The sequence below is a fragment of the Populus euphratica genome, unplaced genomic scaffold, assembly GCF_000495115.2.
Source record: "Populus euphratica unplaced genomic scaffold, PopEup_1.0 scaffold213.1, whole genome shotgun sequence".
NCBI lineage: Eukaryota > Viridiplantae > Streptophyta > Magnoliopsida > Malpighiales > Salicaceae > Populus > Populus euphratica.
In genome coordinates, this window is record NW_011499916.1 from 810,867 (window position 1) to 822,076 (window position 11,210).

The following is an 11,210-nucleotide window of genomic DNA, read 5'->3' on the forward strand; positions in this document are numbered from 1 at the left end:
CATTCCTGCAATAAAATTTTCCTCTTGGGCAGGCTGAAGTTCCTGCATACAAATCAAAATCACAGCCAACATGAATGAGTGAGAAGGCATGGAATGCTAAGAGAATATAACCCATAATCAATAAACAAAGCATGCTGGCTCATGCATAGTAAGGATGGAAGGAGAGAGATGGAAGAGTCACACATTCAATTTGTACAATCTGTATAATCATCCATGAAGTTAAGACAACAAGATATTGCTCTGAACAAAGCGCCAAACTTCTTGAATTCCCAATGCAAATATGCAAAATCAACACAAAGCAAAGATTTTAGACCCATCAACTAAAGGATCAAACTTTAACATTGTACAAGCATATGCCACACCAACATACTAACAAAATCAAATCATATTTCCAAAGCTTCACATGTCAATTATGAGTAAGTAAGTCAAACCCCCAAGGCAAATCTCTTCTCAATCAAAATAGTGCCAATGGAAAATAAAGTAGCAACATAATACCAGGCTCATCGGTCCCATCAAGACAATCACAGAAATTATCATTAAGACGGTCTCTGCTGAATGACTTTGAACCATCCTTGCACTTTATGACCTGTGAACCAAAGTACTTCTCATCTGCACAAGTCATCAAACTTAGCATAAACAACAAAAAAAAAAAAATCAAAACTTAACATGAAATTGACAATAACAAGAAAATTGAAGATCTGGGTTTTGAAGAGAAAAACAAAAATGACATTTAAATACAGAGAGAGAGGTACCTAAAGGGTGGATGCCCAGAAGAGATGAAAAAGAATGAACAGAAGGTACGAGGAAACACAAGGAGATGATAAAAGGAATCAAGTTGTTGGCATTAGTACAAAGGGGGGTTGTCTCCATGATTCTTGGAAGAATTTGAACTTCAATTGCGGTTGATTACAACATTATGGGCTGTGGCTTCTCCTGTCTAACTCTTAACTTTTGAGGGAGTGGAAGTGAATTTTGAACTTATGACTTCTTGAAGTCAAGCTTTTCGTTTTTTGCGTTTGGAGGTTTCCTTCAAAAAAAAAAAAAAGAACCTGCTAAAACACATTATAAAAATAAAAATAAAAAATCGTCCAAACGGGCAAGAAGAGAATTGTCTTGAAACTGTGGGCAGAGATAAGCTAATTTCGTTAATTAGTTGCCAATAAAAATCACTTGATATATGCTTATCAGTTATAATATATATATATATATATTATAAAGTTTTTGCTGCTTGTGGCTGAATTCGTTCTATGATTATCAATCGTTTAGCATTAAGCAATAATATTTTGTATTGATAAATTAAAAAATCCTTCCAATTTCTTTTTAGAAAAGAATTGACTTGCCTCCCTACAGTAATTTCCCTAAAAAGAATTAATCAACGGATTTAGAGTTATATGGTTGGTACTTTATACTTCATTCATTCAAATTATTGCGTATAATAATTCACCATGATATTAAAAACAAAAATGATATATGAAAATAACAATAAAGATCATATCCACTTTAATGTAATATATCAATTAATACATATGGTTTAATTAAGATCAAGCAATAGGTTCTGACTCCTGAGAATTTCTATGTATTCTCAAAGATTTGGCAAAAAAAAGAAAGAAAGTGCATAAATCTGGTTTGATTTAAATCTCTCGTTAATTAATGCTGTTTACATGAAAACAATCCATGTTTTTAAACATTAAAATATTTATAAAAAAACAGCACTCTTCTGAATTTCTATTTTATACATATATGTTTTTTTACTAAATAAATTAAAGATTAGAGAGGACGCAGGGAACAATGAGGAAATCTCTGCCTTCAGACAAGGTAGGAAAAGAAGCTCATTAAACTCTGCTGTCTTGGCCGCCAGTTCAAGGTGGTTAACTATGAATATTTATCCTCCTGTGTTCTCTTCTGCCAAGCTTAGCTAGAAGGATCTATGGTCCATCTTCTTCTCCCATGAAGAGTGTGCTGTCCATTGGGTTGCCATTCAATGAACCAAATTGTCCTAAACACAAAACACAGATGATATTATATCCCATTTTGAATTCAGGGAAAACAAATATCATAATGCAATGATAGAATCCTTTTGTGATTTGTGAACAGCCCATTCTCAGTAAAAGCATGTGCTTAGATATATACGGAGCATTTGAAAGTATGATAAAAATTGTTTTTTAATATATGTTTTACTAAAATATATATTAAAATAATTTTTTAACTTATTTTTTACATGAATATATCAAAACAATTCAAAATCACTTGAAAAAAGATAATTTGTTAAAAAAATCAAATTTTAACAAAAAAAAAGGTTTATTCTCAATTCCAAACAGAGTTATAACTAAAATACATCAAAATAATTTTATTTTTTTATTTTTTATATAAGCATATCAAAATCATCAAAAAATATTAGAAAAATATTAAATTGATATTTTTTCAACTAAAACAACACTTAAAAACAAAAGTTCCCAAACTATCAAACACTTCATAATATATTAAATTAATTAAAAAAGACTAAAAAGGAGGATATAATTGTAGAGTGTGAACTTTGAAAAGTGAGGAATTGGAAATTAACAAGGAAGGATTCAGTAATGTAACATAATCTCTTGTTACTTAATTTCAAGTTTCAATTACAAAACAAGTGTTTAGATACATGAGTTATAAGTATTTGAACTATGTTTTTGTTCTAGTGGTGCTTTTGATGAAGTTTTATCTTGAAAGCTTGCTTACAATTCCAAGCGGTAAGAATCAAAATGTGACCAAATATTTGTTTTTTCTCGAAGAATTGATAACATAAAAAGTAAAGAAGTTCACAAACGCTTCAAGACTCCTTCACAAGGGATCACTCGCATGCATATCTCATCACTATGAAATTAATAAGTTAAACCCTAATGATTCCAGAGAGTAATACGAGGATAAACCACAAATGCATATTTCCTGATCAAGAAAATACTTGCTGACAGTAATTACACCAAATACCTGAGTGTGAGCACGCATGCATGCGTCCTCACTCGTGCTTACACGCATGTGTATAGATAGATAATTACCTGGATGGTAATATTGTTGTTGTTGATTAAATCCATTGACCGAAAAGGGATGCTGCGGCGGCGGCGGCGGCGAAGGATGGATTGGAAGAAGAAGAGAAGTAGCATCTCTTTCTGGGTTTGATTTGTCTTGGCCGCGCACATACTGCCAGGGAAAACTATGTGGGACTGAATCAAAAATCAAACTCGAATTGTCATGGCCATAATTTGCCATGTTATTGTTAGCCAATCCTCCTCCAATGCCGTTCCCCCTATTATTTATCCCATGAGCAGCATTCCATGCAAGCAGCAGAGGCTGTTTGTTATACGCTGCGCCGGCTTGTCGCTGCCTTAATATGTTTTGGTTTGGCAATGGAGGTTGCATTTTGTACAGCTCAAGTTCTTCCTGTATTTTCTTGAACTTTCCATAGCAACCTAAAACGGGATCATCTTGTCTGCAAGATGCCTCCCACGCCAACGAGTCCGCCGTCTCCCTTTGTCTCTCTTTATCGACATCTTTCACTAATTTAATGACATTGCTAACACCAAAAACCTTATGGACAGCTTGAAACTCCTGCATTCTCTCCGCCGGAAAATATGGTGCCAATACGCAATCCTCCGCGCACCTCTTTCGCTGATGCTTGCACGATGCGCAAGCCTGATGCATCGCGACACGGCTGTTGTTGTCTCTACCTCTTTGCATCCTTAAAAACCAAACACTATATCAAGAAACCACACGAAAACAGTAGCAGAGACGAACAATTCTTTTTCATGAAATTAACATGCGCACAGCATCTAAGAACGAAGAAATCAAACCAATCAACACATACCCTATTCACCAAAAGAACCAATACATGCCCTAGTACACTAACGAATAGAAATAAGGAAGGAAATCAAGCCTTACACGTAAAGATTTTTCTTTTGTGTGTGTGCGTGGGCTAAGTGAAACCGAGATGTTTGTATAAATATATATAATACTATATGTTACACAAGAAGATGAAGAACAAACTGTAGTCTAATCTGTCTAGAGCACATGAAAAGATGGCAGGCCACCGTAAAAGAGACAAAGGGACGTAGTTTAGAGTGGTTGATTAGGGTTTAGGTAGCTCATATGAAGATTAACAAGTATAAGTAATTAATACTAAACCTGTCGCGAAGGTAGTTTTATAATAGGTAATTCAAATAAATCTAAGCCTGTATTAAGCATCATTTGGCTACTTAAGATATCTAGACATTCAAGGAAAGTTCAATATTCTCCAATGAGCCAAACATGGGCTTATATTAAATAAATAGTTCATAACAGGAAAAAGAATTTGCTGTATATAAATTTGTTTTTAATTTCCAGTATTGCTTAATAGTACCACGTGGCAAGACCCTATTTGTCAATTATCATCATAATCATGAATCCATAGTTATAAAATCTGATTGGTTAATTTGATGGGTTCACTCCGAACCAATCTCTTGGCGCAGAAATATGAGACTAAAAGAATTAAAAATAAAATATAAATATAAACTTTTAATTGTCTACTAGATCTAGTTAATTACCTAATTGCTTTGCTTTGCGAGCCGTAAAAGGAATTAAGATAGGATTTTACCATAAAAGTGTCAGACAAAATATTTGTGTTACCCTCGAGAAATATAGTGACCGAGAAGCAATTAAATTTTGATGGTACAGTTAGATTAATTAAAATAAAGTTTAAATGTTCATATTGTAATTCATAAAAGAAAATCTCCACGGGGACTACTAGAATTCTTAGATATATTAATAAAATTTCTCTTGATATTTATATTATTATTTTATTAATAATGAATTTTACCGCGCTCATAAATAAAAATACTCCTTCAATAAAATTCTTATTGGTAATTTTTTATTTATTAACGAGTCTTTAATAATTTTATTACTGATGGATTTACTATCGAGAAAAGCATACCAAATTTATTTTTTTATCTATTTTATTTTTTCCGGAAAGTTTGCCATATAATAGACATAAATACCAAATACAATTTTGTCAATGATTAAACAATGATACAGTTGTATTTGTAATAAGTTTTTCAACTCTTTAAAATATATCGACGAACTTAACCTGTTGGTAATACCTTCAGAGATTATTTAAAAGTATTTTAAAAAAAATCTATTTAACAAAAGTAGAAAAATAGTAATACTCAATAATACTAAAAAATAAATAATAGTAACAAATAAATAAATCAACTAAAAAATATTTTCACCTAACTTAGAAAACCTATTCTATAACCCATAATCCAACTACAAATAAATTAATTTAATCCAAATAGAACAAAAGAATTGAAAACAAATCCAACTAAAATCCAACAAAATTGATCTCATATAAAAACAAATCATACAACAATATTCATACAATTATTAAAAACAAGAAAATTTAAAAAAAAAAAATATAATGCAAAAAAAACACAAAAAAAATCTTATCTTAGTTTAATTGTGAGTGAAGCTGAAAAGAGAAAAGAAAAAAGAAAAAAATTCATAATATTAATTAAATAAATTGATAAGAGAAAGAAAAGAATAGGAGAAAACATATATTCGCGTGGAAGAGAAGAGAAGAGAAAGAAAGAAAAAAATGTTGGTATTTTTTAAAGAAAAAGAAAGAAGAAGAAAAAGAATAGGCACGTTTGTTATAGAATGAGAGATTTTAGTTTTTTATTGGAGCATTTTACCAATAGTTTCACTAACGAATAATTAAATATTAATATTTTTAATCATTTTATTGATGTTTCTATCAATATTATTTAATTAAAATTTTTAATTTAATAAAAAAATTTCAAAAACCCCCAAAATATTATCAATAACTTTTCAATTTGTCGGTGATTTTGTCTTTAATATTTAATTTAAATTTTCAATTTAATCAAAAAATTTCAGAAGCCTCCCAAATATCACCAATGACTTTGCAATTCGTTAGTAATTCCATCTATAATATTTAATTTAAATTTTCAGAAACCCTCCAAATATCACTGATAACTTTTTAATTCGCTGGTGATTTTGTCTATACAGAACAATAATTAACAGTGCAATTAAAAAGCAAACAGTTCTAAAACTCTCTGAAAACTACCTACAAAATTAATATGTCGATGATCCCATATGTAATTGACAACATGAATAATACAATTAAGAAGTGATCAATAGTTTCAGAGCTCTCTGTAATATACCGATGAAATTAATATGTTGGTGATATCCTCTATAATTAACATAGTGAATAGTGTTAAGGAGAAAGGAATAATTTATCGACGAGTTTATGGACTAATTTTACCAACGATATTAATACCACCAGTAATGACGCTATATAAATAACACGTCATCATACTTTTTGATTTTTTTAATCTTTTTTTTTCACTATAATTCTCTTGATATATACCAAAAGAATAGTTCCGTCGATGATTTACCAATGGATATGGATATGGCGAGGAAATATTTTATTAGTAAAATTCATTGTAATCTATCGACAGAAATATTTTATCGATGTTTCTATTTATATTTATTAATTTTTTGGTTGTGTGGGAACATATTATTTATGATAAAATAAAATATATAGTTTGCTTAAAATAAAATTTACATATATATAGTTTGCTTAAAATAAAATTTATACTTAGAGCTTTTTAGATTATATTTGAGGATATAAGGTAGGGAATTTGAAATAATAATACTTGGAATATAGCAATATCTATTAAGACAAATATGCATTATCAACAATTTAGTAATTTTTTTTAATAAATCAAGATTAATTATTTTTATTTTTACTTTTTTTTCTTTTGCAAAAAGTACCAAACTTTCCATCTAAAAAAGGCATGTCTCCATATTTCTTAAAATAGAATTTAATATACCTTACATGGGAAAAAAATCACTTCAATTTTCTAAAATTAATTAAGCATCATAACAACAATTTGCTTACCCGACATTTATCTGAAACTTTTAGCCATTTTACATAAGAAAAAATAGGCTGAAATCTCGAACTAATGAGACAAAAATCTAACAATGAGATTCTCGGAGTTGTTGGATAATTAAATTTTTTAAATCAAGTTTTCAAGGCTAGTCTTGTTACCTGAGTAACACATCAAATTAATATATTTTATTTGAAAATATAATAATTATTTTTAAAAGCTTTTTATTTAAAAATATATTAAAATAATATTTTTTTTATTTTTATAAAATTATTTTTGATATTAGAACATCCAAACAATCTGAAAATATATAAAAAATAATTTTAAATCCAATGTTTAAAAAATCAATTTATCCAAATAGAAATCAATGCTGAAAATAGCTATGGAAAACTTGCCACCTACTATGTATTAAACAACATCAACCATTACACATTCCCCCAGTTCAAAATTCAATCCCCACACACACCCATGAAATTAGGTATTTTTTTCAGTTTCTTTGAATAGTTCATCCATAATCAAACCAGACACATGCAAATCCATGGTAGAAGAGACCAAGATAAAGAGATAAAGTCACTTGCCATCCAGTTCAAATTAGAACAATCACTGGATAATGGGGCAAGCATTTCTCATGTGATAAATGTCTCCATAATTAGTTGATGCTTGTATCACAATTTTCTTAATTATGCCATGGAAAATGTTATTAGTTTATCAAAAGTAAGCTTTAGAGTGTAAATGCATGCTAGCGACCAGCCCCATTGTCACACTTGGTTATAAATTAATTTGTCCACTAATAATGGTGACACCCACAAAAAGGTGGCTCTTTCCTCTGCTTTCTGCTGTGTTACCCTGCTGTGCATTCATTTCTCCATACAATCGAGCTGAAGCTCTCACACACAAGAGTCATGGACGAATCATTCAATCAAGAGACGAAGTGTCCAAAGATCGACTTGGTAGCATGGAGGCCCCATGCCTCCATTGGCCAGTGACTCCATAAGACTTGCTTTTTCACTTGGGGTTTTGTATTTTACTCTAATTCCTACATTCATGATAATAATTTGTCTAGCTAAGCAATGTGTGTATATTTTTCCATCGTATTCATGATTCAATATGACTCCCTTGTCCAACACTTAACCAACTAACACTAGCACCAAACACTCCCTTTGTTAGTGTCTTGAGCCCTCGGCCTTCCCCTTAAAGAAACAGAAAGCCATTTGTGCAATCATGGTGAAAGCAAAGAAAGTCCAGCTAAAGTTGGGTAGTGCTGCTTAGTTGCTCAACCTTATTAAAAGCCTACCTCACCTTACCCTCCCCTCCATTCCTATTCAAATTTCAAACCCAACACAGCATATCCCCTCTCTCTTATTCTTTCGAGTCTTTTTGGATATTTGTGAAAGGTAGGTAAAAGATACATACTCCTTGATTATACCCTTTACCTTCCTGTATGAATGGAATAAGTGGGTGAAGAAAACAAGGAGATCAGGTAGCTAGTACCAGAAAAATGAGCACAGCTAGGTTCATCAAGTGTGTCACTGTTGGGGATGGAGCTGTTGGCAAGACATGCATGCTCATCTCTTACACTAGCAACACCTTCCCTACTGTAAGGATTAAACATTATTATTATGTCTCGTGCTTCTTCTCCTTCTTCTTCTTCTTATTCTTCCTATCATGAATGGACTTCACACTTGTAATTATGATGTTTTAATTTCCATGTTTCGTGTTGTGATTATACCCTTTTTGGTGTTGTTTTGATAGGATTATGTGCCTACAGTGTTTGACAACTTCAGTGCTAATGTGGTGGTTGATGGCAGCACAGTTAACCTTGGATTATGGGACACTGCAGGTTAGTTTGCTTTGTTTTCTGGGGTTTAATTCTTGTAGCTGCCATTTACTTTTCAAGCAGAGAACAAGAGACTACTAAACTATTCTGAAGATCTCTGAAAACAGGTGGTACTAAAGTCTATTCAATTTGTGTATTCAGGACAGGAGGATTATAACAGGTTGAGGCCTCTGAGTTATAGAGGTGCTGATGTTTTCTTATTGGCGTTTTCTCTAATCAGCAAAGCTAGCTATGAGAACATTGCCAAGAAGGTTAGATTTACCATTGAATTAAAAAAATTCAATTTTTTAATTTGGTTTTTCTCTTCCTAACAAATTTTTGGTCCCAGTGGATTTCTGAACTAAGGCATTATGCCCCCACTGTGCCAGTCGTGCTTGTGGGAACCAAACTTGGTAAGATCAATTTTAGTACCTTATGTTATTTTTTCTTCTCTCATGTTGGATTTAATGTCAGAAAGATGTAATGGACTGCAGATTTACGAAACGATAAGCAATATTTGATAGATCATCCTGGCGCTACACCAATTACAACTGCTCAGGCAAGTTGCATACAGACTGATTTTCTTTCTTGCACACCAATTGAACAAAAATAAGTATTTTTCCCCACTTCATGAATCAACTCGACAATTTTCACTTTGAGCAGGGGGAGGAACTAAAGAAGATGATCGGTGCTGCTGTTTACATAGAGTGCAGCTCCAAGACTCAGCAGGTTAGGCCAACTACTACGATTTCTAGATAACTGTTGTGTTAGCCTTTTCTAGATATAGTACAAAGAGAAGAAATTGTCTCTAGCTAACATTTCTACACGAATTATGAATAGAGCCATACTCTGACTACATCAAAATTGATGAAAAGTCAGAGAATAAGTCTATTATCCAACAACTCAAGATTCCCGTATCACTTGTCTTTAATTTTCCTCTTACTTCTCAGCCATCAATCTGGCCTTAATTAAAATTCAGTTAGAAGTCATTTTCCTTGCACTCACAGCCCAACAGACTCAGTAAGTTATAATTAATGCCAATTATTTGCTTTTCGGTCTAGGAACAACAACTTTACACTGCTTCATAGGCCAATGTTTCCAGATTTTAGCAGGTAGCCGCTTGTAGGACTGCTAATAATTGATAGCTTTAAGTGTAGCTTAACTTAATGTTGCATGTCTGATTCCCAGAATGTGAAAGCTGTCTTTGATGCTGCAATCAAGGTTGTTTTGCAGCCTCCGAGGCCAAAGAAGAGGAGACAGAAGCGTAGGCCACCATGTGTGTTTCTCTAAATCAAATTTCAGCTATCAGTTTCTTCCATGTGAAATGAAATCTTCATGACTCTGCCAAGTCATGAGCCTGTATGACTTGGTAGAGTCATGATAGAATTTCTGTTTGCCAGTTCTCTCTGGGCCTTTATTGCTTTCTTGTAATGCAACATGTTCCTATCAAGTATTACTATTTCTGCTTTCATGTATTGGACGGTAAAATTTGTGCATCAAAACACTATATAAGATTATGATCTCTAAAATGTTATTACCAACCTACACGAAAATGTCCCAGTGGATGTGAAGCTGTCCTATCAAACTCACCAAAGCATGAATTATGCATAGCAGAAGAAGGCTGTGATGAGAGTGGTGGACAATACAGCAAATATTGCACTCCAGAAATCTTACTGAAGTGCTAAGCATTACTGCAAATATCTTGCTCTCTTTGAATGGAATAGCCAAAGGTTTCTTCAGAGAGGGCAAGAACATGGGAGAAATCTATATTTTGTTTTTTGTTATAAAAGAGAAGATCGAATTCGAGATCTAGGGAGACCCTTATGTTTATCAAGTGTATTTGTTTTTTCATTTATAAACTTATTTTTTTAATTTTTTTATCATATTAACTGAAATTAAAAATAAATTTTAAAAAATAAAAAATGTTATTTTAATGATTTTTAAATATAAATTATTTTTAAAAATAACGAATATCAAGACTAAATAATAAAAAACTCAATTTCCTAACCTTCCTCTTCTTTAGTTAAGAATGCATGCATCCAAGATAAATTGAGGTATCAATTGATTCTTTTATTATATAAGAATATCTTTGTCAACAACAATTAATTTTTCTTGCATTTATTATCTTTTATCAATTAAATTAAAAAAATTTGAAAGTGTCAAATTAAAAATAAAATAATAAAATATCAAGATTAGTGAATAATTTAAAATTTTATTAATATGAAACTATTATGTTTTAATCATAAATGGACTTGATTGAAAATACAGGGATAAATTTTATTTTCCTTTTTCCTCTACCTTAAAAAAAATACAATTTGCATTTTAAATGAAAGAAAATGCCATGTGATGTATTTAAATATATTCATCAATGTCTTTTTTTCTAATTTTAAACTAGTTTGATCCTGCGCTGCATTGTGGGATGAAACTTTTTTGTTTCTCAACGCAAAAAAATAAAAATAAAAATTATGGCATTGTTAAAA

At 31.4% G+C, this 11,210-nt stretch overlaps 3 protein-coding genes across 5 annotated transcripts in view; 1 reads left to right on the forward strand and 2 right to left on the reverse strand.

Annotated features, from left to right (window-relative positions):
• LOC105134642 (glucosidase 2 subunit beta-like) overlaps window positions 1-1,004 on the reverse strand; it is a 2,521-nt gene extending 1,517 nt beyond the window's left edge. Inside the window, exons 1-3 of one of the 3 annotated variants that reach the window (XM_011039122.1) lie at window positions 753-1,004; window positions 496-609; window positions 1-42 (exon numbers count right to left, since the gene is read on the reverse strand). The exon at window positions 1-42 is cut by the window's left edge and continues 93 nt beyond it. In XM_011039122.1, the coding sequence (XP_011037424.1) occupies window positions 1-42; window positions 496-609; window positions 753-870 (274 nt within the window). In that variant the 5' untranslated portion in view covers window positions 871-1,004. The remainder of the gene's footprint in view (window positions 43-495; window positions 610-752) is intronic. The other 2 variants (XM_011039124.1, XM_011039123.1) reach the window with 2 other exon arrangements.
• Window positions 1,005-2,827: 1,823 nt separating this feature from the next.
• Window positions 2,828-3,711, reverse strand: LOC105134643 (LOB domain-containing protein 2). Its single transcript, XM_011039125.1, has 2 exons — window positions 3,033-3,711; window positions 2,828-2,850 (listed from the first exon to the last, which is right to left on the reverse strand). The coding sequence occupies exons 1-2, from the start codon at window positions 3,709-3,711 to the stop codon at window positions 2,828-2,830; spliced, it is 702 nt and encodes a 233-aa protein (XP_011037427.1).
• A 4,310-nt stretch (window positions 3,712-8,021) lies between these two features.
• LOC105134644 (rac-like GTP-binding protein RAC2) lies at window positions 8,022-10,283 on the forward strand. Its single transcript, XM_011039126.1, has 7 exons — window positions 8,022-8,511; window positions 8,667-8,754; window positions 8,893-9,002; window positions 9,080-9,143; window positions 9,225-9,289; window positions 9,394-9,459; window positions 9,919-10,283. The coding sequence occupies exons 1-7, from the start codon at window positions 8,413-8,415 to the stop codon at window positions 10,018-10,020; spliced, it is 594 nt and encodes a 197-aa protein (XP_011037428.1). The 5' UTR covers window positions 8,022-8,412; the 3' UTR covers window positions 10,021-10,283.
• The last annotated feature ends 927 nt before the right edge of the window (window positions 10,284-11,210 follow it).

Coding starts and splice junctions, on each gene's coding strand:
- LOC105134643 (XM_011039125.1), bottom strand. CDS start 3,711: ATGCAAAGAGGTAGAGACAACAACAGCCGTGTCGCGATGCATCAGGCT. Junction 2,851..3,032: donor ACAACAATATTACCATCCAG/GTAATTATCTAT, acceptor TTAATTTCATAG/TGATGAGATATGCATGCGAG.
- LOC105134644 (XM_011039126.1), top strand. CDS start 8,413: ATGAGCACAGCTAGGTTCATCAAGTGTGTCACTGTTGGGGATGGAGCT. Junction 8,755..8,892: donor TGGATTATGGGACACTGCAG/GTTAGTTTGCTT, acceptor TTGTGTATTCAG/GACAGGAGGATTATAACAGG. Junction 9,460..9,918: donor GCAGCTCCAAGACTCAGCAG/GTTAGGCCAACT, acceptor TCTGATTCCCAG/AATGTGAAAGCTGTCTTTGA.